Raw genomic sequence first — 25,009 nt, 5'->3', positions numbered from 1 at the left:
AACATATCTAAATAGACTCACTACTATTGAGGAAATGTAAAAAAAAATTTTTTTTAAAGGCCCAGGCCAAGATAGATTTACTAATCAATTTTTAAAAACCTTTTGAGGGGACCTACTACCAATTCTTTTCAGGCTCTTCCAGGAAATTGAAGAAACAGAAACACTCCCAAATCATTTTATGAAGCTAACATTGCATTGATAGCAAAAACAGAGATGCTGCAAAAAAAAAAAGGAAGAAAGGATAAAGGAAAGAAAAAGAAACAGGAAGAAAGAAAGAAAGAAAGAAAGAAAGAAAGAAAGAAAGAAAGAAAGAAAGAAAGAAAGAAAGAAAGAAAGAAAGAAAGAAAGAAAGAAAGAAAGAAAGAAAGAAAGAAAGAAAGAAGAGGAAGGAGGGAGGGAGGAAGGATGAAAGGAAGGAAGGAAGGAAGAAAGAAGAAAGAAAGAAAGAAAGAAAGAAAGAAAGAAAGAAAGAAAGAAAGAAAGAAAGAAAGAAAGAAAGAAAGAAAGAAAGAAAGAAAGAAAGAAAGAAAGAAAGAAAGAAGAGAAAGAAAGAAAGGAAAGAAAGAGAAGAAAGAAAGAAGAAGAAGAGAAAGAAAGAAAAGGAAAGAAGAAAGAAAAAAGAAAGAAAGAAAGAACGGAGGAAGGAAGGAAGGAAAGAAGGAAGGAGGGGGAAAAGGAGGGAAGGAAGAAAAGAAAAGAAGGAAGAAAGAAAGGAAAGAAGAAGGAAGAGAAAAGAAAGAAAGAAAGAAAGAAAGAAAGAAAGAAAGAAAGAAAGAAAGAAAGAAAGAAAGAAAGAAAGAAAGAAGAAAAGAAAGAAGAAGAAGAAGAAGAAGAAGAAGAAGAAGAAGAAGAAGAAGAAGAAGAAGAAGAAGAAGAAGAAGAAGAAGAAGAAGAAGAAGAAGAAGAAGAAGAAGAAGAAGTAAGAGAAAACCAATGGCAAATATTATACTTAATGGAGACAAACTAAAAGCCTTTCTTCTAAAACTCTGGTACAAGACAAGATTGCCCCTTCTTGGGACTCCTATTTAACATAGTTCTGAAAGTACTTGTTATAGCTATTAGGCAAGAAAAAGATATCAAGGATATCAGAGAGGAAAGGAAGTAGTCAAGCTCTTACTGTTTGCAGGTGACATACTACTATATTTAGAATGGCATACTACTATATGAAGAAAATTCTAAAGTCTCTATCAAAAGCTTCTAGAAACAACACATTCATATAGCAAAGTGGCAGGTTATAAAAGTATCATGCAAAAAACAATGTCCTCCTTATACACAAATAATGGTAGAGAAGAAATGAACCTTAAAAAATCCCATTTACAGTAATGCAATAGAAACTCAAATACCTTGAAGTCAACTTACCCAAAGAGGTGAAGGACCTATACAAAGAAAACTACAAAATATTGCTTCAAGAAATAAAAGAGAACACAATGAAATGGAGACACATACTGTGTTCATGAATTGGGAGGATTAACATCAATTAAATGGTAATAGTTCCCAAAGCATTGTCCAGGTTTATTGAAATTCTAAGAATACCCATGGCATTCTTCAAAGAAGTGGATCAAACAATCCTGAAATTCATTTGGAACAATAAACACCCACGAATTACTAGAGCAACCCTACGAAAAATGAACATGGGAAACATCACTTTCCCCAACTTTAAATTGTATTACAAAGCAATAGTATATTAAAAAGCATTTATCCATTTCTTCCAGATTCCCCTATTTGGTGGCATAGTTTCTCAAGGTAGTCTCTGATAACCTTTTGAATCTGCAATATCTGTTGTGGTCTCCCCTTTTCATTTTAATACGAGTTTTCAAGTTTCTCTCTTTCTTTTTCTTTGTGAGTTTTGCCAATGGTCTATCAATCTTGTCTATTTTCTCAAAGAACCAACTTCTGCTTTCATTGATCTTTCAGATTTTTTTGGGGGGGGGGTTCCACTTCATAGATTTCTGCTCACAGCTTTATTTCCTTCTGTCTCCCTATTTTTGGTTCCTTTTGTTGATCATTTTCTAGTTTTATGAGCTGCGTCATTAGGCTATTGGCTATTGAGGTATGCCCCTTCTTCCTTCCTGGTGTGTGCTTGCTTGTAAAGCTATAAATTTTTCTCTCAGTACTGCTTTTGCTGTGTCCCATAGATTCTGGTAGTTTGTGTCTTCATTGTCATTTGTTTCCAGGAAAGTTTTGATTTCCTCTTTATTTCATCTTGGACCCACTGGTTGCTTGGTAGCAGGCTATTTAATTTTCAGTTGTTAACGTTGTTCTTTTGGGTCCCTTTGTAGTTCACATATAATTTCAGGGTGTTGTGGTCACAAAGGTAGCCTGCAAAATTTCTGTCCTCTTGATTTTATGGAGGTATGTTTTATGTGCCAGCATGTGGTCTATACTGGAGAATGACCCATATACACTGGAGAAGAATGTGTATCCAGGTTTTTGGGGATGGAGTGTCCTATATATATCTACTAGGCCTCTTTCTTCCATTTCTCTTTTCAGGGCTAGTATATTTTTGTTGGGTTTCAGTCTGGTTGACCTATCAAGTGTTGACAAAGCTGTGTTGAGGTCTCCCACAATTATTGTGTTATTATTGATGTCCTCTTTCTAATTTGTCAATAATTGTATTAGATAATTTGCGCTGGTGAAGGAGGGTATACTTTATATGACTGAAACCCAACTACAAACATGTTTGTAACCGTGGAAGAAAAGAAATTTTTTTAATTTATTTTTCTAAAACTTTGTTAGTGACTAATTAAACTTGTAAAAAAAATGTATATTTTACTCTCAGAGCTAAATGATTATTTTCGGGTATAGGATTCTAAATTGGCAGTTTCTGACTACTTTTCTATATGCATTTAGGATTTTATTTATGACTTTACAATTTGATTGACAGGTAGTATCGGGCAGTGTACTTATTTTGCTTCCCTTCTGGGGACTTGTTGATGAAGTTTTCAAGTTCAAAAACTCCCCCCATAGAACACTATGACTTACTCTCAGAACATTGTTTTTATTCACCACTCAGATTTCCTTACTGATATTCTGTTAATTTATTTTTGGGCATGTGGAAGATTACTTATGCTTGCTTTTTAACTTGGCTAAGAAAAAATATGGTTTTAAAACATTTCCAGATCATTTTATTGCCAATACTTTCATCTTATCTTAGTAATAACATTTCAGGAAATGGAAGTCAAGGTTCTCTATTGTCATAAAATATATGCTAATAAATTTGAACCACTTATATAGACACAGAATTGAATTTTTTAATTTGACTACTACTAAGGTTAAACCTAAGACCCACTGTCATTAAATATTTTAAACTTACTAGCATATTCGTATCATTAGTGTATATGATAAACTTAAATACAGTTAAATTCATTCTTATTGGCATCGTAAGTTTACACAATCTGTATTATCTATCTTAAATCTTCTCCTAATTTGAATTTCTTTTATTGGTTTGGGTACGATTATTGTTTGAGTTTGACCTGATTAGTTTTTGAGAATTGAGGCTCAAAAATTATCCACTCCTTTCCATCTTTAAATTTTACAGTCCTTAGATGTAGTTTCTTTTAAAACTTGTACTATATTGTAACTACTACACTGTTACCAGCAACTATTTATAGTGGTTTCAAGATTTATTAAGTATATAAACTGATATAAAAATTCATAGAAAATGTCTTGATTCTACATCATAGGGCTGGCTGTTACAAATGGCAGGTAAATGGAAACCTAGCAAATAAAGACCATTTGATTTGAGTAATAACTTTTTAAAACACAAATTTCTTCAATAAAGACTAGAGCAATTAAAATTTATGAATCCTTCCCTTATCACATAGTTAATTTTTGATAAGTGGCAGAAAGACCAGATTCTTTTTAATCAATTACAAAATCAAGAAAAATCTTAGGAAAATGTATTATTTATTATCTGGATTCACAAAAGTCACTTGTAAGCCCACCTGCAGAGTCTTCCATGACATTTCATGCCAAATAACATTTCTGAGAGCTTTTCATGAGTCTAGCAATGACCCAGGCAATCATTGTAAAACAGTAGACAAGTGAGTTGAATATTTATGCCTTAGAAGGGTTCACTGTCAACATAGGTAAGAGATAATCATATTAATACTTGTATTAATTTACATAAAAATAGGAATCATGTGAAAGTGAGTATTTCACTATTAAAGAGGTATCAGGCCACGTCAAAGAAATTGTTCTTTTAAGTCGAATATTTAGGGGAAAGTCTCACTAAAAGAAAAACATTTGACTTGTCAGCTGAAGAAGTCAATCAAGAGGATATAGGGGAGAGGAATCCCGGCAAAGGAAACAAATAATGAGAGGAATCTAGGAAAGAGAACACTTCATTCAGAAATATTCAGCAAGTAGGAACCTTGACAGGGGATCCCTTAGGTGAGAATAAGGTGAGCAAACAGGAGAAAGGTCAAAACTGAGGCTCCAATATCTATGAAAATCAAAAATGGAGGAATAGTATACATTTTTATTTATCACTGAGTGAGAAGAGTATCCATTACAGTGACTTTTGAGGCAGAGATGACACAAATAATTAAAGTAGAAGAAAGAAATTTACTGTAATTTGGATTGAATGGTATGATATTCTGCTAAATCATCAGCCACAAAAGACAAAAAAGACATCAGCCAAAAAGACAAATCCTGGATGATCTCATTTACCTGTGGCCCACAGAATAACAGGACAAGGAAATGCAAGATATTCAAGAGGGGATGAAGAGATTATCCTGGTCCAAGATTCTAGAAATGAAACATGGAAGAAAAGATAGCATATCGATGGCATGAAGATGAGGCAGATGTATCTCCCTAGAGCCAACAACAGTGCTACCAGGAGACCCAATAACTAAACATAAAAATGTGTCTGTGAAGAAAGCAAGCAGACAGAAACTAAGGTACATGGGTGAAAGGAAGGACAAAGAAAGTGGGATTGGGTTGGGAATACTGAATGCCCAAAAGTGTATTATAAATTACTTTTTTAAGTCATGGTGTCTTCAAAAATATTACACAGTATGTGTGGACATACATGGTGGTTGAGTTTGGAGAAAATATTTTAGATAGGGAAAGTCATGGCATATTTATATGTAGTGTATGGATTTTCATAGAGCAAAACTTGGGGAATGAACTGTTTAAAAGAAGGGAACTTGTAACAGCTTCTCCACCAGAAGAAAGGGGCTGACCTTAGCAAGATACTTCACCCAGGGGCAATGCAGCTGGTTTTAGTCTGGACCACATAAGGATATGAGGAACTTCTTTCAAATAGGTTTGTGTTCTCTGAAATAAGGAGCAAAAATTTAAGAAAGAAAGAAAGAAAGAAAGAAAGAAAGAAAGAAAGAAAGAAAGAAAGAAAGAAAGAAAGAAAGAAAGAAAGAAAGGAAGGAAGAAGGAAGGAAGGAAGGAAGGAAGGAAGGAAGGAAGGAAGGAAGGAAGGAAGGAAGGAAGGAAGAACGAAGGAAGGAAGGAAGGAAGGAAGGAAGGAAGGAAGGAAGGAAGGAAGGAAGGAAGGAAGGAAGGAAGGAAGGAAGGAAAGGAAGGAAGGAAGGAAGAGAAGAAAGGAAGGAAGGAAGAAGAAAGAGAGAGAGAAGAGAGAAGAGAAAGAAAGAAAGAAAGAAAGAAAGAAAGAAAGAAAGAAGAAAGGAAGGAAGGAAAGAAAGAAAGAAAGAAAGAAGAAAGAAAGAAAGAAAAGAAAGAAAGAAAGAAAGGAAGGAAGGAAGGAAGGAAGGAAGGAAGGAAGGAAGGAAGGAACGAAGGAAGGAAGGAAGGAAGGAAGGAAGGAAGAAAGAAAGGAAGGAAGAAAGAAAGAAAAAGGAAAGAGGAAGGAGCTTCACAGATGTCTACAAGAAACAATTTGGGATTGTCATGGCCAGAAGATTCCTATCCCAACATTGCCGTATCAGTCAGGTGACACTGAAAACATTTTCTTTTTTTTTTTTTTTTTTTGGTTTTTGGGTTACACCCGGCGGTGCTCAGGGGTTACTCCTGGCTGTCTGCTCAGAAATAGCTCCTGGCAGGCATGGGGGACCATATGGGACACCGGGATTCGAACCAACCACCTTTGGTCCTGGATCCGCTGCTCGCAAGGCAAACACCGCTGTGCTATCTCTCCGAGCCCTGAAAACATTTTCTAATGTCCCTGCAATTCACTTTTCATATGCAAAAAATGATATCAAGAATACAAAAAATTTTTTGTGAAGAGAATGAAGAAATTATATAAAACACTGTAACACTAATTGAGTGACAAGGCTTTAGCACACATTGACTATTAGCTGCTATGCAACATTAGGCATTTAATTATGTACCAGTAAATGGTGTGTTGTTGTGATATTTTATGCAACCTCCCACCTTTCTCTTTTTCAGGAGGTTTGTCCTCACTAAAATTCGAATCATCCCCCAAGGAGCATTTTCGGGATTTGGAGACTTGGAGAAAATGTATGTACCCAACGTTGCTGTGGGGAGGGCCTTAGAGGACTATTACACCATCCTGGTATATCACAGTTAAGACGATCATTTGTGCTTAGTAACTACATTGACAGACACTTTGAGATTCAAGTTTGAGCATCCCTCACCCAAGGGCTTCTTAATGTTTTCCACATGACCTGAATCCCAAGTGCCTGAGAAATGTAGCATGGGTAAACACTGTCAAAGCCATTTAGATGCATGAACTGGTGGATTTTTAAAATTAATTTTACTCCATTACACATTCAGAAACATTTTACTTCTGCCCAATTTATCATTATTTATCATGACCCCACATTCAATTACTTCAAAAAGGAAGGGCCACTGCTTAGAGTCTGACATTAGACTCTGGCCCAAGTGATTAACACTTGTATGTTCAATCCCCAGCACCTCATATAGTCCCCTGAGCCCCACCAAGAGAAATCTCTGACCACTGTTGGGTGTGTCCCCAACCCCAAAAGTAAGGCTCAATTAGATTAATGATTTTTAATCACCATTGTGATTGAAAGAATGGAGAGAAGGCTCCATAGTCTGACATGCAAAACCTGTTTTATTAGTGGGAAGCCTACTTTGGTGTCCCTGGGCTTTGGTTCCCAAATTTATGTCACTTCATCACTGATATATCAATATTTAAAAACAGTGAGAGAGTTTATCATGGACAAGATTTTTCTTTGAAAGGAGAGAACTCCTTTGTTAAATACAAACACTCATTTCTTTTTTTCTTTCTTTCTTTTTTTTTTTTTTTGTTAATTTTTATTTTGACCAAAGTGGATTACAAATCTTTCACAGTAATTTTTTAGGTACATAGTGACATTGAATCAGGGGCATTCTCACCATCAATGTTGTCCTCCCTCCACCCGTTTTCAGCATGTATCCCATATTCCCCTCCTTTACCACTCGGGTTGCTAGTATAAGTGTTCCCCTCTGTGTCTAGCATGTTGCAAAGAGTTATTTCTTATTAGACCATTTCAAAGTAGGAAAATTCACAAATAGGGTTTTATTTTCGAAATTAAGGAATAATTTTAAAAAGCACAAAAGGTGCCGGAGAGATAGCACAGTGGTAAGGCGTTTGCCTTAGATGCAGAAGGATGATGGTTCAAATCCCGGCATCCCATATGGTCCCCCGAGCTTGCCAGGAGCGATTTCTGAGCATAGAGCCAGGAGTAACCCCTGAGTGCTGCCGGGTGTGATCCAAAAATCATTAAAAAAATTTTTTTTAAAAAGCAGAAAAGTATCTCTTATGCACATGGTAATCTGCCCTCTCCCATGAGTACTCTTGGCCTATCCCACAGGCCTTTTGACCTCAAAGGATTCTACACAAGAATTCAGGATTCAAGTGGCAGTTTAACAACTAATGATCATACATAAGAGAATGGTGTTTTATTTGTTTGTTTTATAGAAGGTGCCAATCACCCTAGTGATGTAAATGTCTCCTAGAAACCATTCTGGTTTTGCTTTTAGTTCTTTCATACCCTTTCATGAAAATTATATGCTGAGCTCTAAAAAAAGGGAACGTGGAAACAGGTGGGTCATATTTAGATGTGACTTAATTAACACAAATTGTACTGTCCAAATCACCATGCTAATGAGTGATACCTAAAGCGTGAGTATTGCTGTGTATTCTAGCAAGTTAGTTGCATTCAATGAGAGAGGTAAGAATCTGAGCTGTAAGTATGAATTTTAATATATAAACTTCACGAAACACCTTTGGCTAATTCACTTTCTCTCTCTCCTGGTCTTGGTTTCCTCATCAGGGTAGTGAACGATAAATTTTAAAATAGGACAGGTCTTAAATATATGACAGCAAGCATGCTGTCTTTGGAGTATACCTTCTGAGGTAGTCTTAAAAAATTAGGAGAACTGTGTGTAAAAAGAAAATAGAGAAGAAAAGTGTCTGCCATAAAGGCAGACTGAGGAATGAAAAATTAGCACTGGTGAAGGGGTGGGTGTTGGACCATTGTGTGATGGAATCTCTACTATCAACCACCCTATCTCATGGTGATTTGAATAATTAAGAAAATTGGGAGAGAGATGGTCTCAACTCGGAGAAGCTCTCACAAAGTAGATGAAAGTAATTTAGTTGGAGAGTTTAAAGTCACATATTTAGTTATAAGTAAATTAGCCATTTTCCTACTTGTAATTAACATGGATTATATAAATATGCCTCACCTCTAATGTACTCTATAAGTAATTTCATAGAAATTATTCCATACATAGGAATACCAGATAACAAATTATCTTCCTTAAGCTACATCTGGAGAGTATAACTGACCCCTCCATGCAATTTAACATCAGATGATCCCTTCCTGTAGGGATATGTTTGGTCGAACTGACAGCAACAGTCCCAAAGACAGAGTAGTTCACTAGAAATCCCTTCATTTCCTCAGACATCACTTTTCTAGCTCCTGTTCTTTCTCTTTTCAACAAAATCACTTTGATTTGCTGTTATTCATTGTGGAGTTTTACACATAAGATCTTCTTAAAGTCCTTCCTATAAACACCCCCCATCGTGAGAGGCATCTTGGTTGTTAAAGTATGAATCTCATATTTCCAATGTTGTCAACTCAGTGCTTAGACATGTAGCAGACTTTCATATGCCTAAAGTTTCCCCTTTCTCAAATTCAGCAGTGCATTCTCATCTCAAATTTAACCCCTTCATTTCTGCTCTCCTTCCAGTTTTTGTTTTGGTTTTGGTTTTGGTTTTGGTTGGTTGGTTGGTTTCGGGTCCCACCCAGTGACACTAGGGGTTACTCCTGGCTCTGCACTCAGAAATCGCTCCTGGCATGCCAGGGACCGAACTTGTATTCATCCTGGGTCAGCAGCGTGAAAGGCAAACGCCCTATCACTGTGCTATCACTTAGCCCCTCTCCTCCCAGTTTTTAACCTGTTTCATGAACAATACAAAAAATTTCTTCAATAACCCATATGTCATAAAGATCTTATTGCTATTTTGACAAAGCAATTTGCATTCACTGTCCTTATATCCTTTTATTCAGTCACTCCTCAGCATGCCCACTTGCTTTTTAGGGTCACAAATTTTTTAACATAATTGCATTTTTCTCTTAAAGGTCCCCCCAAATACCACAATGGCTATATTCAATGTCTTCTATTTTTTTCTTACTACTTAATCTGCATGTCATTTTTCCTTTCAATAATTAATACTTTATTCTCAATACTCTTTTTTCCTTTTAGTTATTGTGACATAACACCTGGTTACTTGTGCTCTTAAGCTTCAGAAATACCAGGGCTACATATATAGCCATTTATTTTGGGACAATGCCAGAGATTGAAACCAGGCCAACCATGTGTAAGGCAAGCAAGTACAAGCACCTTCTGTACTATCTATCCAGCTCACAATTTCTTTGTTTTTGTTATAGTGGCATTCCAATATTAACATTATTCAATTATACTAAAGGTTGAGCTTCCAACACTTCCCCTGAAATTCTCATTTGAGACTATGGTGGTTTTGAAATTGAGAGACTCCTATACGGAACTCACCTTCAAGTCAATACATCCAAAACAGATCCTAAAATTTCTCATCTTCCCATATTACCCATCATCCCAAGCAAGAAACTTCAAAATGTCTCTTGACTCAGTGTCTTATCTCTCATAGCCAAAGATTTCTTCATTCTCAATGTAGAATCTTTACTAGTCAAATTATCTACCACTGATGTAATCTCTTTCTCCATCTCCTCTGCCATTAAATTTGTATGTTCCAAATCCTTGCAGAAAAGCCTATGAATCCCACATTCCTATATTTCCCATTCTTAGCTTTTTGGCATAGCATTTCTTTCCCATCAAATGCACTGTGCATCTCCACATTTGTACTAGGTAGATAAATCTATTCCTTAACCACAACCACCATACATCATGTTGTTTATTTTCAGTATGAAAACAAGATCTTGAAATAATGCCTGACACAGAGAAAAAGCAAAGAATGTTTTAAAATAAAAATGATACTGGTCTTATTGTGGTCTCTATAAAAAATTACAGAGCAGAAAACAAAACACAGGTAATTTGAACTCTGTTTTTTATCCAGGAATCATCTTATATATTTATACACCTGTTGAGCCATTTTAGAACTTAGTCTCAGAGTTCAAAAATATTTGCTCAACAAAAGGTCCCAAAAATAGGGAGACAGAAGGAAATAACAAAGCTGAGAGCAGAAATCAACGAAGTGGAAACCCAAAAAACAATCCGAAAGATCAACAAAAGCAGAATTTGGTTCTTCGAAAAAATAAACAAGATTGATAGACCACTAGCAAAACTAACAAAGAAAGAGAAAAAAAACTTGATAACTCGTATTAGAAATGAAAAAGGGGAGAGCACTACCTATTTGCAGAGATTCAAAGGGTAATCAGAAACTACTTTGAGAAACTCTATGCCACTAAAAATGAGAACCTGGAAGAAATGGATAAATTCTTGGACTCTTATAACCTCCCACGGTTGAATAAAGAGGATGTAGCATATCTAAACAAACCCATCACTATTTATGAAATTAAAACGGTAATCAAATATCTGCCCAAAAACAAAAGCCCAGGCCCAAATGGATTCACTAATGAATTCTTTCAAACCTTTCAAGAGGAACTACTACCAAACCTGGCAAGACTCTTTCATGAAATCGAAAAAATGGAAACACTTCCAAATAGCTTTTATGAAACCAACATCACCTTGATACCAAAAATATTGATCTGTTTTCAAACCACTGTGTCTAATTCATAGTATTAATAGCATAGTTGTCAGATTGTTTTAATTTACAGTTTTTCAGATATCTATAGTCTTAAAAGACAATATTAAAGTAAAATACTATGTATCGTTGTTGATATTTCCTTCTATCACTATAATCTACCCCAGGAAAAAGGCAATAGTCTACTTTTGGTGGCTCATTAGCATACTCTCTTTTATGTTTTCTGATACCTTCCCAATTTTTCCTGCCATATGCACTCCATACACCATATTTTATCACTGCTATTAAAATGAAATAGAAACTAGGTATCATATTTTCTTATTTGCTGTACTTGTCCTTTCTCAGCTCAGAGAATGTACTACATTATAGTATTCACCATAGACTTTGGCATATGATGTCTTTTCTACAATATTTTCCACTGATATTTTTGCTTTCTTGCCTTAGCCTTGTCATGTTTATATACAAGCACCATTTTTCTAAGGAAGCCATCCCTGACCTCCCCAATTAGGAGGAAAAACATACCATATATATAAACCCATGTCGCATTTAAGTTGTACTATTAGTTCCCTGTTTTTACTTATTACTGGATGCATAATGTCTCAGAAAAAATATAACACACTTATAAATATCTGATAAATGCATCAATAAAATTAATTTAAATTTTTATAAATAAAAAATCCCCATATATCTTAGAAAATACCATATATAAGTGATGTGAAAGTAGGAATTTATGAGCACACCAACATTACCTAAAAATTATTGTCAGACTCAACCATCTACCTTCATAATAATAATCAAAAATATGATCAAGGACAAAATAGCATAGAAAATATGTGTAAAACAAGTGATGTACACATTGTAATTCTCAGATTTTTCTCTATTGCTCAGGGCAAAATAAAACTCAAACTAACTTATGGAAAAGAAGAGAATGTAATAGGTCATTTAATTTGAGGATAGGATAAGTAGAGTGGCTTTAGAAATAGCCTTACAATATCATCACTATCTTAGTGAGACCAATTAGTCCGATCTTGGGTGATACTCTCCATTCCATTATGTTACTTTCTTGTCACCAACTCTAATCTTAAGTGCAAGATGGCAACACAATCTGTCATTATGATGATTCTAGTTCACAAAGTCCCCACATCCAAATGAAAATACGTTCCATAGTTATCCAGAAAAAGACATTTATATCATGAGGAGTTGGAGAAGGTCTACGGACTTTACTGGAGACTTGAAAGGTAAGTAGGATTTACCTTATAGGTTTTTATGATTGGACTACATTTATTACAATCCTTGTTGTAATTAGCTTTCATGAAGGCTTACTGAATAAGTAGGCTCTGATTGAAATTGACTATATTCATTATCTCTTGTTTCAGTCCTCCTGGATTTATCATTCTGTTGTCAGTAAAGCATGCCTGAAGAGAAAACAGTGCTATGAAATAGTTCCCTCTGCAATGTCACTAGTTGGATGAGTGCACAAAGGAGGTCTGGTGAACCCCTGTACCACATCAGATTACTAACACAACTGCCAGGCTGTACCTGAGACCCACTTGATCTTCACAGCAGGAAAGCTTATCCCTACTACCTGCAGTTGAGAAGAGGCTGGGCTGTTGACAGAAAATGGCCTGTCTCCATTCACAGCCCAGGTTTTTGTCTTTCTTGCAGAAAATTTCTTTAGAGGATATTGAAGCAAAAATAGGTTTATTTTTGGGAAAATGAAGCACATTCAAAAGCCAAACCAAAAAAAAAAAAGTGGGGACTGGGGCTCTCCATAGATAAAAATCTCTAAATTAAAAGGGAGGTTAAGCATCCTAAAAAACATGTGTGAACTCCTCTGAGGTGTTTAGAAAAGTTGATTATATCATCTCTTTTTCAAATAGCCTCAGCTTTGGGGGTCTCTATACAGATGAGTCAGTTGACAAGGAAAAGGAGTTAGAATATTTTACTCTTTATTCTCTTAATCTTACCAGGGTCTTTACTCCTGCCTAAGAATGATCTCCTTAGCATTATAACTTCTTTTCATGTCAGTCCTATTTTCTCTCTTCAATTATCTTTTGCTTTCTGACTTACTAAAATTGATTGCCAAGTCCCATCTTATAACACCCCTGATTGACAACCTCACTGAGGTCATTTTGGAGGTGAGAAATGAACTTCATGAGGTTAAATTCTCTGTCCAACATAGCATATGTGCAGTAGAAATCTCATTCCAAAAGAAACCTGTACCTCATTCACTACATGACACTAGAAGAGCTGGAAGAGATTCAGTTTCCTCATTTTTATTTCCTTAATTTTACATCTGCCCTCATATTGGAGAAGTATTTTAACCTTTCTGAGCCTCATTACCTCCATTGTGAAATGTTAATAAGAAACCTTGTTTTCACAATGTTGGTTTTTAAATAGCCAAGCTTAGTGTGGAGCATAACATGGGCATTTGATGAATTGTAGCCCTGGCCTCCTGTTAGAATTGCAAGAATAGAGGAAAATAACCATCCCAATCTATGCTACTTCCTTCATTAATCCAGCCAAAAGGAAAGAGTCCTGAGAAATGAGATGGTCATTGTCTACATGGCATCAGCATTATCTCCTTAAACTCTTTTACTCACTTTTCCTGGCTTTGGGGCTAGTGAAGTAAGTGCAAAGCAAATCATTAAACTCTCTGCAATGTGAAGTGGCTTTGCAAAGTACACTGTAAACTGTTTACATTGTCTTTAATTACTTTGGAGCCATATGTCAGCTTGGTAGAAAGTGTGAAGATTGCACTGAATAGAGTAGGGGGAGTAGGTGACAATGTGGTGATTTATGGTAACCAGAAAAATTATATATGGAAATGAGTGCAATTTAAAAACACATCTATGTGCTATTATAACACTGGAGGGGGAAGAAAAGCCAGTTTGTAACAAAATATCTTGAAAAATAGGAGCCTGATGAATATGTAAATGAGACCAATCAACATCAGCTGAGATATGGTATATGCAGATGAGACGGCAGTGAGCCAAAATGTGAACTAACTCCCAAACCATAAATATGAACCCTGTATAAAATTCATTTTAAATATTCATGATAACATAAGGACAAAAAATATAATCAAGTGATTTATTTGCATATAAAAATGAGAACACTAGTCTGACACTCCACCTCCAGATCACTAGGGAAGGAAAAACTAAGCTTTTGGAGGAAAAGATTTACGGAATGAGTACTGGGGTAGGAACACTGAGATTGAGGGTCCTCTCAGTTCTCCACAATCACTCAAAACAGCTGAATACAAAATTGATAATAGCAGATTTTGAGTGTTGGGCCCAGGAGATCCCTCTGTGAAAAGTGATACTTGAGTCCCTAGACACAGAAAAGATAATGAGGGTTAGTGTTTCTCATTCATGATTGTGCTTTATAGTCCTCTGTCAAACTCTTCAAATAATTCACATACTAACTCTGGGGACTTTTCATCCCATTTGTCTAGGGTATAGGTCAAACTCTCTTCAAGTTTTATTTTTAATAGTTCATCTGATGAGTCCAATGTCTATTTAAAATCAAGAATCACAGAGGTTGGGCTAGAAAGATAATATAGTTGGTAGAATGTTGGTCTTTTATGCAGCCTACCCAGATTCACTCCCTAGCACCATATATGCTCCCAAGCCCCCTGAGCACAATCAAGATTAAGTCCTGAATACTGCCAGGTGTAACCCTCCTCCAAAAAGCAAACTTATCAAAGTGGTAACAGGAGTTATCATGGAATAGAAGAGGAGATATTTTTTCCCCTTTATACTTGAATTTTTAAATTTGAGGTAAATGGAATCATTTTAACATGGTCCACTAAGAGCATTAAAAAAAACCTAGTCATCCTTGGTCAGAGAGCTGGAATAACTGGGAGGACTCTTGTCTTGCATGGTGGCCAACTCTGTTATCCTACATGGGCCCCCAAGTACCACAGGATGTGGCCCCAAACATGTGGTAACACAAACACAGAGTAAATAAGAAATGGGCTGGGGAAAGGGGTTAGAGCAAAAACTTACGTTAAACAGAGCATCTTAGATATGAGGATAAGTTGAGAGTTATAATATGATGGGAACTTACAAAGTTAGTTTGAACAATAAGTTGATCTTATTTCTTAAAGATCATTTATACATTTTTAATTTACTAATATTCTATTATAGATTTTATAGTTATATTTGTGGAGATATTATTCCATTTTAAGTTATTCACTTGACTTTTTTTTTACAGTAAAGTTACCAAATAAATGAGTTTCTCTGTATCCTGAGTTTGTCACCAGGAATTTACAATAGAAATAGAATCTTTGTTTTTTTTCACAGGTAGTGCTAAATCAAGTTTATATCCATGTGGGAAAAAATAAACTTTAATTCTTACCTCATATCAAAAATAAATAATTGGGGAGGGGGAAATAAATAAATAAGTAATTGGATTATGGACTGGACAGTAAAGTGATTAAGTTTTGGGAAAAATAAAAATTTTGTTGAAATCATGATAGAAAATAAACTTTTGCAATAAAAGTTATAAGAATGAAAGGTGTGGGAGGGACACTGGTGTACATTGTATGACTGAAACTCAATCATGAACAATTTTGTAACCATGGTACTTAAATTATATAACAATAATAAATAAAAGTAAATTAAGTTTATCAGAAGAAAAAGATTGTTTTTTAAAAGTTGAAATGGGTGGAGGGAGTACAACATTAGTCGTGGGAATGCCCCTGATTCAATGTACCTAAAATATTACTGTGAAAGATTTGTAATCCACTTTGATTAACATAAAAAGTTAAAAAAAAGAAGTCAGGGGGCCGGAGAGATAACATGGAGGTAAGGCGTTTGCCTTGCGTCCAGAAAGACGTGGTTCAAATCCCGTCATCTCATATGGTCCCCCGTTCCTACCAGGGGCGATTTCTGAGCGTAGAGCCAGGAGGAACCCCTGCGCGCTGCCGGGTGTGACCCCAAAAACAAAACAAAACAAAACAAAAAGTCAGAAGTCAGACTCTAGGAAGAGAGGGGAAAGAGTGAATGATGACTTTATTCAGCCTAAATTTTTATCCTTATAAATGATGACTTGATACATAGGCAGATAAAAGATCTTCAGAATAACTATAACTCCACTAATTTATTATAATAAAGTTTTTCATAAACAAAAATATTGAAGTGGAGTGAGAAAATATTTTTAGTACATATATCTGAAAACAAAATTATATAAAAAGATCTTACAAGTGTAAACTATTCTCTGATCTGGTCAAAGAAGGGACTACTGTGACAATGATATTTAAAAATGATCCCTCTGGACAAAAATTGGTGTTGAAAAGAGGTAAAGCAACTTTCATAGGTTTATAACCCATATTTACATTTGCAAATCACAGTGTTTTGTAAGAGAAAAGTTTCTGTCATAGAGGCAGGCTAGAGTACATTGAGGGATGGGTGCTCACACATTGTTGAGCTGAAGCTCAATCACAAAACAACTTCTCCTTTTAAAAGTCTAGAAGTAGGGGCCAAATCTGTGGCACAGGCAGTAGGTCATTTGCCTAGCACACCTAGGACAGATTGTGGTTCAATCCCCTGGCATCCCAAGCCAGGAGTGATTTCTGAGCACATAGTCAGGAGTAAAACCTGAGTGTCAATGGGTGTGGCCCCAAAAGAAAAAAAGTCTAGAAGTATAAATTATTTCATGGAGAATTGGAAAATGCTCTCAACATACATCTCACAAAGTAAAACACTTTAGACCTTAAATAAAATAGAAAATAATAAAATGCAAAGTTGAAGGAGAGAAAGACCAAAGCAGAAATAATTAAACAGAGAAAATTACAAAAAGTCAAAACCAAGAGCTGGTTTTCTAAAAGGATAAACAAATGGGCAATAAGTATATGAAAAGATAGTGAACATCAGTAGTCATTAGAGAAACACAATTTAAGATTTTTCTAAAATATCACTGCAAACCTACTCAAGGACCAGAGATATAGCTCAGTGGTAGAGCACATACTTTGCCTTGTATGTTGCGAGGCCCCAAATATGACTCCACATAAAAAACACACCACTAGGAAAGGCTAAAGATGATACTCTGAAAATTCGAGGTATTAATGAGGCAGTGAACCAAATGTAGAGCTTGTGCATAACTGTAAGATTATATTTCTTATACTTTTATTTGTCCTTGAGTAAGTTTATTTAAAAATTTGATGAACAAGCTAATAAAAAATTTTGCCTTTGTTTTGGGGGCCACACCTGCAATGCTGAGGGATCACTGAAATGGTTTGGGGGTTCCATATATACACTCCCATATATTGAGATATAATCTAGGTCTGCCGCATGCAAGGCCAGCACCCTCCCTACTATACCATCACTCCAGCTCTCCTCATAACAAAGTGTCATAAGTGGTCAAGACTAAAATCAACCCCAACATTCACCAATACTAAAGAATAAATTGGATAAATTTCAAAAGCATTGCAGTATGTAAACATTTCAGACACAAAAGATAAAAACAGTTAACTAATTAAAGACTATGCAAAATAGAAAAACCTAATGTATGTTTATAGAAAGTGTATTAGTTGTTGCCTCTGACCAAGATGCAGAGTGGGGATTATCTGAGAAAGGCAAAACTTATATTAACAGAGATGCTAGATATCATTTATACAAATTTTGGCATGAAGGAGACTCCCAAAAAGTACTTAGAGACTCATGACTGACACCATCATGCTGAGGGCCACCAAAGCACTACCCAGCAATTTGGGGTTAATGAAGTACAGAGAACAGCAATTTTGGCTTCCAACATGAAGACATATGCTCCAGGGCCCTGGACAATCTTTCTGGCTCCTGAACGTTCTATATTGTAATAGTTACCAAATATATTGATTTGCCAAAAAAAAAAAAATCCATGCTGTAGGAAATTACATGGAAGTTAGACTTCCATAAAAGATATTTTCAAACCAATAATTTTTTAGGACCTATTTAAAGCCCGATGTTCTAGAATTCACAACTCAATATGCTCTCTATAGATGACCTAAACAACATTCAGAAAGTGTGCAACCAATCAGAATCTGAGAGCTTCCTTGCATGAAGAAGCTCAGGTTTGAGCCCATTTCTGCCATACTACCCTGTCTTGGTGACACATGCCACTCTCCATAATTCTTCTACTAAAGAGAAAGAGTGGCAAAGAGGAAGATTATATCAAGGAAAATATTTTTTAATGCCACTGTATAATTCTCATTAGAGGACTTCTTGTCTACTCACTTAGAACTTCCCTAAACCAAAGTCTGAAGTCCTTTTCAATTGTGACAGGGAGAAAGAGGATCTCTTCTTCAACTTATTATGTCTTCTCATTTCTGGGTAAGGGACCCTGCTGAGAGAGACTGGCTTTAGTCCAACTGTTTGCAAACTGAGCTGCCTATTCAGCTGCAAATTAACTTAGTCAGCACTTGGGAAATATGAGTTTGGCCAATTAGGTTGTCATTATTGACCCAGGTCAAACATGAGTTAGTGTCTAGAAGATCAAAGTCCTTATCTCATTTCTTCTTCTCCATAAATATACTGGAAAGAAGTGTTTGTATTGTATTTATTGCTTCAGCTCAGAACACCAGAAACTGTTTTCTTGTCAAATTTGGGGTTGGTGTGGTTTTAATGTATCCATTAAGTCTCTTTATTTTTTGAACCATTTCTAGGTGGATCCTTAAAATAAACTCTACACTATGTAATAATTGCCTAACTCAGAATAATTCATATGCTTAGAATCTTAACTTGCTTGTTTTTCTTTGTCTTTGTCTTTGTCTGATTCTCTGCCTGTTTTGCTTTGTTAGATAAGAAAAAGATAAGAAAAAGAGAATTCTTGAGTTGAGTGATTTTTATTGTTCACTTTTTTTTTATTATACTCTACATCTTGTACCTTTATACTTCAGAAATAAACTGAATTTAGGATGGAAATATTATGAGATAAAGATGGGTAATATCATTCCTGTATTTGTTCATCAACAACATAACAGAATCAGTACTAGACAGTAAAATGAGTCTCACAGGTTTAGAGGCTTTCACACTCCTGTTTCTTGATATAGGGATACTTGCTTTCCCACAGCACCCCACTTGACTGAGCAAGAGCTGAAGTCTCCTCATAACTCTATAATGGCACCAATCCAGTCAGGGGTTCTCCACCCTCCAACACCACATGAGTAATTAATTAGAGTCTCAATTTCTGATGATGGAGAGGAGCAAAAATGTATAGTAACAAATTTGTGTCTTGTAGCTGTTTTTTCTTGCGTGGGAAAACACAAATGCATTCTTGGTCACTTTTCTATCTGTTAGGTGTACCATCTTTTGAGTCATTAGATGGATTAAGGCTTTTATCATGGTGTTGAGAACTCTGGTTGGCATCTTTCAGTCATTAGCTAAGATTTCCAGGTGACAAGATTTAACAAAGATTATTCAAAAATAATTTTGCTAGCTTGCCATCAAATATACAGTCTTTGCATCTTATCTAATCAAAAACCAAGAAATATCATATTTTTATTTTAAAACATCTGTTTGAGTCAGGCTTGTCCTTTTGACCTTTCATGACAGGCATGCTATAAGGAAAGTCAATCAAATGGATGTGTGTGGAGGTTTCTAGATAAACCAAAAAATAAACTGGTTCTTTTTTCTGTTTACCAGTAACTCAATGTTTGTATCTGCTCAGAAAAAACACAATTAAGGCAGTATAATACTCAGTTAAAAATAATCCTGTGGCTCTGCCTTTGAGACTCTGGCTAGGTTATTTTTAATAGAATGGTATTAAAATAAAAAAAAATGCCATCTAAATCTAAGATCCAATCGATGCACAAACTATTTATTTTTATTTCCTCATTTAGCCCGTGCCCATCATAGCTACACCCATCTGTGCTGTTATGACTTAATATGATTCTTTAAACAGTAAAAAAACTCCAAGAGGATATGGACTCAGTTACCTGCCAGCCTCACCCCCCCAAACCAATAAACTACCTAAATATTACACTTCATAAACCTCTGCTGGAGTGCTCAGAAATAACCTGGCCATCTTGCTTGAAAATCAAATGACCAGAGGTATGTTTTTATAGTTAAGACTACTGCAGAATTTAAATAGTCAGACAGGAAAAGTATGAGTGAAGAATAAATGCCAGAGACATAAAAATGAGTAAAATAGAAGTTAACTACCTCAGTGAGCTGAAATACTCAGAGAAGCTGGGCATAGGGATAGCAATTGTTGATGCCAAGTGTTTCATAAACATGTAATTTGCACTTGGATGTGAGTGTGCTTTGAAAAGTTAAACAGGCATACAAATACATGGTAGGAATAAAATAAAGCACATTTCCTCTGCTTCCCAATCACCACATCTCAGCTGACTCACAAGCTGAGTCTTCTCCTCTTCCTCCAAAGCTTCTGGGATAGGTTTGAACAAAGTGTAAGGATAACAGGAGGCCATTTTTTCACCAAAAAATGTTGGTAAATTTCCAGCTTGAATTATTCTATCTTTTTTAAGCACATGAGATCCTCTTCCCCAAATCAAGCATAGGATTGTGTGTATATTGGTTTGGGGACCACTTTTAGCTGTGATCAGGATTAGTGAGACTCAGGAAACCATATGTAGTGACCAGGATCAAACCTGGGTTAGCCACATGCAAGGCAAGTGCCATGGCCTCTGTGCTATCTCTCTGGCCCAGCACCTTAATATTTTTTAAATCTCATTCATTATTCTTCATTCCCAATTAAATAACATATTGTCCCTGACAATTCTCAGAGGTCAGAGAATTGACAATTTGCCTTGTTAAAAAGGAATAAAGTAGGTCATGCCTACTCTGAAAGAATTTAAATATTGGCATAGAGATTTTAGCCATGTGGCACATGAACTTATGGAGATTTGCTTTAATACATGGAAAATCCTACTAGAATAATTTCAGTTTGGACCTCAAAGTGGTCGTGTGCACATGAACTTCAATCTCAAGTATGAGCTTTCTCTAACCCCATGGTCATAGGTGGTTTAAATTTTTATCCATTAACTGGACTTTCTCACTGACCACAGCTAATAGTTTTCTGGCTTTTTCAGTTTGTTTGCAGTGAATGTTAAAAATTAAGATAAAAATCTTCATAACTTTTTAAAAATGTATCTCATTAATTTCTGTCCAATCAAGTAGACACCTAAGATTCCATTCTTTTAATTAGTAAAGCAAACATTTCTTGGGAAGAAACAGGATGGTGGCTTACAAAAGCAACAAGTTCCTTAACAAAACTCCACAAGGAGAGTCACTTCCACACTGACCACAAGGAAATGTGACCAAATTGGATACCACTAGTTGGGCTTCTTAAAGTGAGGAGATTGGTTGACTGAAGTCCAACACTGAAGATCAGTGCAGGCTGGATGAATCATCAACTGCTTTACCGGGTTTCATGAAGTAAAGGAGTGCAAGCTCTATCACACCTGAAAACCTGTGGGAAGAAGGCTGGAAGAGCAGGTGAACTTCCTAGAGCTGTGTAACCTCCTCCTCGCCAGTGTATGTGTCGTTCCATGTGAAAGCAACATCTGAAGTAAGGAAAGCATCATTCAGACAGAAAAATTCAATCAATGGTTCTTGAAAAGCAGGAGATGTATTAAAGGAGGGACTGATTTGAGGAGATGTATAGGCCTGTCACTTGATGTTATGGGCTATGAAGATGAAGACAGATATACAGTCCTTAATTTCAAGAATTTCCTACATTGGTGAACAATAACCACAACTGTCATTGGTTGCCTGGTTACTTTGCAGGAACAGATGAGCCTCTTTGCATGCAAAGCCTTATTGAATGTAATAGCTTTATTAGCATGCCAATTTTATAGCGAGCAGATTGAAGCCAAAAATACGTTATCTGACTTGCTGAACATCCTACATCTAATAAGTGATCAAGGTGGGTTTTGATCAAGTGATTCTCACATCCATTAGTCTGTAATATCTGAGTGCACCAAGCACTACCCAAACTGTATATACAGTAGAACAGCGTAATAATATTTATTGCTCTGACAGGACACACACACACACACACACACACACACACACACACACACACAGAGTTCTTTTTATTTTACTTGTAATAATAGTTTAAAATAGAGTTTAACCCCAAATCCCAGATGTAGAACTGACACAGTTCCCTGCAACAGCACCAGGAACCAAACTCCCCGCCTGGGAAATTCCTAATACCACTCTGGCATTGTCCTAGGATCTGAATAAAAACCAAAAACCAAGTCAGAAAACTGACTACAACAACAGTGTTGGAACAGAACTTCTAGAACCATAAAGAAAGACTGTATCCTAGCCTTCATAGTATGACCAGCGTAAATACCAAGACCTCTAGCTACAGAGGCATGATGTTATCATCCACAACTGAGTGGAAAGTTTCCTGGCACCATAAAATGATCTTGGGGGTTTGAAAATGAGGCCTGTAGTTGTTCCCATGGCAGTATGCTTCAAGGGCAGAGAAACCCTTTATCTCTTAGGTCAAGGGAATTCCCTTTCTAATTCCCCCACTACTTACTGTGCATATGCATTAAAAAAAAAAAGGCACAAAGCCTTGCCACACCAGCCCTCCTTCCTTTGTTTTAGTTTTCTTTTTCTTCTTGTTTATTTTACCCTTTTTCTTCTCTTTTCTATTTTTTACTTTCCTTTTTTAATTTTTTTAATATTTTTTCTTTTTATTTTCTTTTGCTCCTGTGATTATTATATGATGGTGGTTGTTTTTAGTAGCTGGGTGCTTTTTTTGTAGTCACTTTTTTGTTGTTGTTTTGTTTAGTTTTGTTTTTCTTCTTTCTTCCTTTTTCTTCTTTATAACCTCTAGATGGAATCCTCCCAGTTTTAGGGTTTTTTTGTTGTTGTTTTTGTTTTTTTTTCTTCTTTCCCCAACAGAACCACATAACTTTTTTTTGTTTTGTTTTGTTTTTGGGCCACACCCGGCAGTGCTCAGGGATTACTCCTGGCTGTCTGTCTCCTGGCAGGCACGAGGGACCATATGGGACACCAGGATTTGAACCAACTACCTTTGGTCCTGGATCGGCTGCTTGCAAGGCAAATGCCATTGTGCTATCTCTCCGGGCCCAACTTTTTTTTATAATTTAATAAATTTATAATTTAAACACCTTGGTTACAAACATGATTGTGGTTGGGTTTCAGTCATATAAGAGGACACCCCCCATCACCAGTGCAACATTCCCACCACCAGTGTCCCAAATCTCCCTCCTCTCCACCCTACTCTACTGTACTCTAGACAGACCTTCTATTTCCCTCATACATTCTCAATTATTAGGATAGTTTGCAATGTAGTTATTTCTCTAACTAAACTCATCACCCTTTGTGATGATCTTCATGAAATGGGCTACAACTTCCAGCCCTCCTCTCTTTTATCTCTGAAAATTATTGCAAGAATGTCTTTCATTTTTCTTAAAACCCATAGATGAGTGAAACCATTCTGCATCTTTCTCTCTCTTTCTCTGACTTATTTCACTCAGCATAATAGACTCCACGTACATCCATGTATAGGAAAATTTCATGACTTCATCTCTCCTGATGGCTGCATAATATTCCATATTCCATATTTGTGTATATGTACCACAGTTTCTTTAGCCATTCATCTGTTGAAGGGCATCTTGGTTATTTCCAGAGTCTTGCTATGGTAAATAGTGCTGCAATGAATATAGGTGTAAGGAAGAGATTTTTGTATTGTATTTTTGTGTTCCTAGGGTATATTCCTAGGAGTGATATAGCTGGATCATATGGGAGCTCAATTATCAGTTTTTGGAGGAATCTCCATATCGCTTTCCAGAAAGGTTGAACTAGACAGCATTGCCACCAGCAGTGGATAAGAGTTCCTTTCTCTCGACATCCCCGCCAACACGGCTTGTTCTCATTCTTTGTGATGAGAACCACATCATCTGAATCATCTTGCTTTGCCTCATGAGTTGAAGGGAGAAAAAATCGGAGGGTACCAGGACCAAACAGTCATATGAACATTGAGTGGAAGTAAAAAATAATCAAACTCAAACAACAAGCCCAAAGACAATAACAGAATCGATACCCAATCTACAACAAGCTATACACAGAGGGTAGCAGTTACACTAAAAGACAAGGGGAAAAACGAGTGAGATATGGAATGCATGATGGAAACAGGGGTGGAGGGAGGACAATGCTGGGAAAGGCCCTGATCTATTGTCACTATGTACCTTAAATATTACTGTGAAAAATTCATAATGCACTTTGGTCAGAATAAAGAATTATTTTTTAAAAAGTGAACTAAAATTAATTTAAAAAATCTCCATAAAAAATAAAATAGAGTTTAAAATAATATTGCAAATAATTATCTGATTTCCTGTCTTACAATTTTTAAATGCCTTACATTCCTATTAGCCCATTCAAATCCCAAACCCAAAAGTACCTGCTGGGGCCAGCATGAGTGTCATTCTCAGATGTCATGTCCTGTGCAGTCTTCGAATAGTTTCGCATTTATCAAACCGAAATCACATATTGAGAGCATTATGGTCTACTATGAGGAAGCCTAGTAAGTTTCTCAGGTCAAAAAACAGGTGGGGGCCAGGCGGTGGCGCTGGAGGTAAGGTGCCTGCCTTGCCTGCGCTAGCCTAGGACGGACCGCGGTTCGATCCCCCGGCGTCCCATATGGTCCCCCAAGAAGCCAGGAGCAACTTCTGAGCGCATAGCCAGGAGTAACCCCTGAGCGTCACAGGGTGTGGCCCAAAAACCAAAAAAAAAAAAAAAAACAGGTGATTTTGAGTAACATTTATTATCCTTTCCACTTCCCAGTAGGACAAAAAATGGTGTCCTAGAAGTCAATGTCTGCATGACTGATCCAAACAGTGAAAACCCAAGCACAAAACTGTCCTACCTGAGATGAAAC

The 25,009-nt window shown here is 36.3% G+C and overlaps 1 protein-coding gene across 1 annotated transcript in view; it reads left to right on the top strand.

Annotated features, from left to right (window-relative positions):
• The window catches only part of FSHR (follicle stimulating hormone receptor), a 180,841-nt gene that overhangs the window by 85,008 nt on the left and 70,824 nt on the right, over nucleotides 1-25,009 (top strand). Inside the window, exon 2 of the mRNA XM_049785036.1 lies at nucleotides 6,364-6,435. Within this exon, the coding sequence (XP_049640993.1) occupies nucleotides 6,364-6,435 (72 nt within the window). The remainder of the gene's footprint in view (nucleotides 1-6,363; nucleotides 6,436-25,009) is intronic.

The sequence above is a fragment of the Suncus etruscus genome, chromosome 12 (assembly GCF_024139225.1).
Source record: "Suncus etruscus isolate mSunEtr1 chromosome 12, mSunEtr1.pri.cur, whole genome shotgun sequence".
Taxonomy (NCBI): Eukaryota; Metazoa; Chordata; class Mammalia; order Eulipotyphla; family Soricidae; genus Suncus; species Suncus etruscus.
This window is presented reverse-complemented; position numbering and strand designations above follow the sequence as displayed.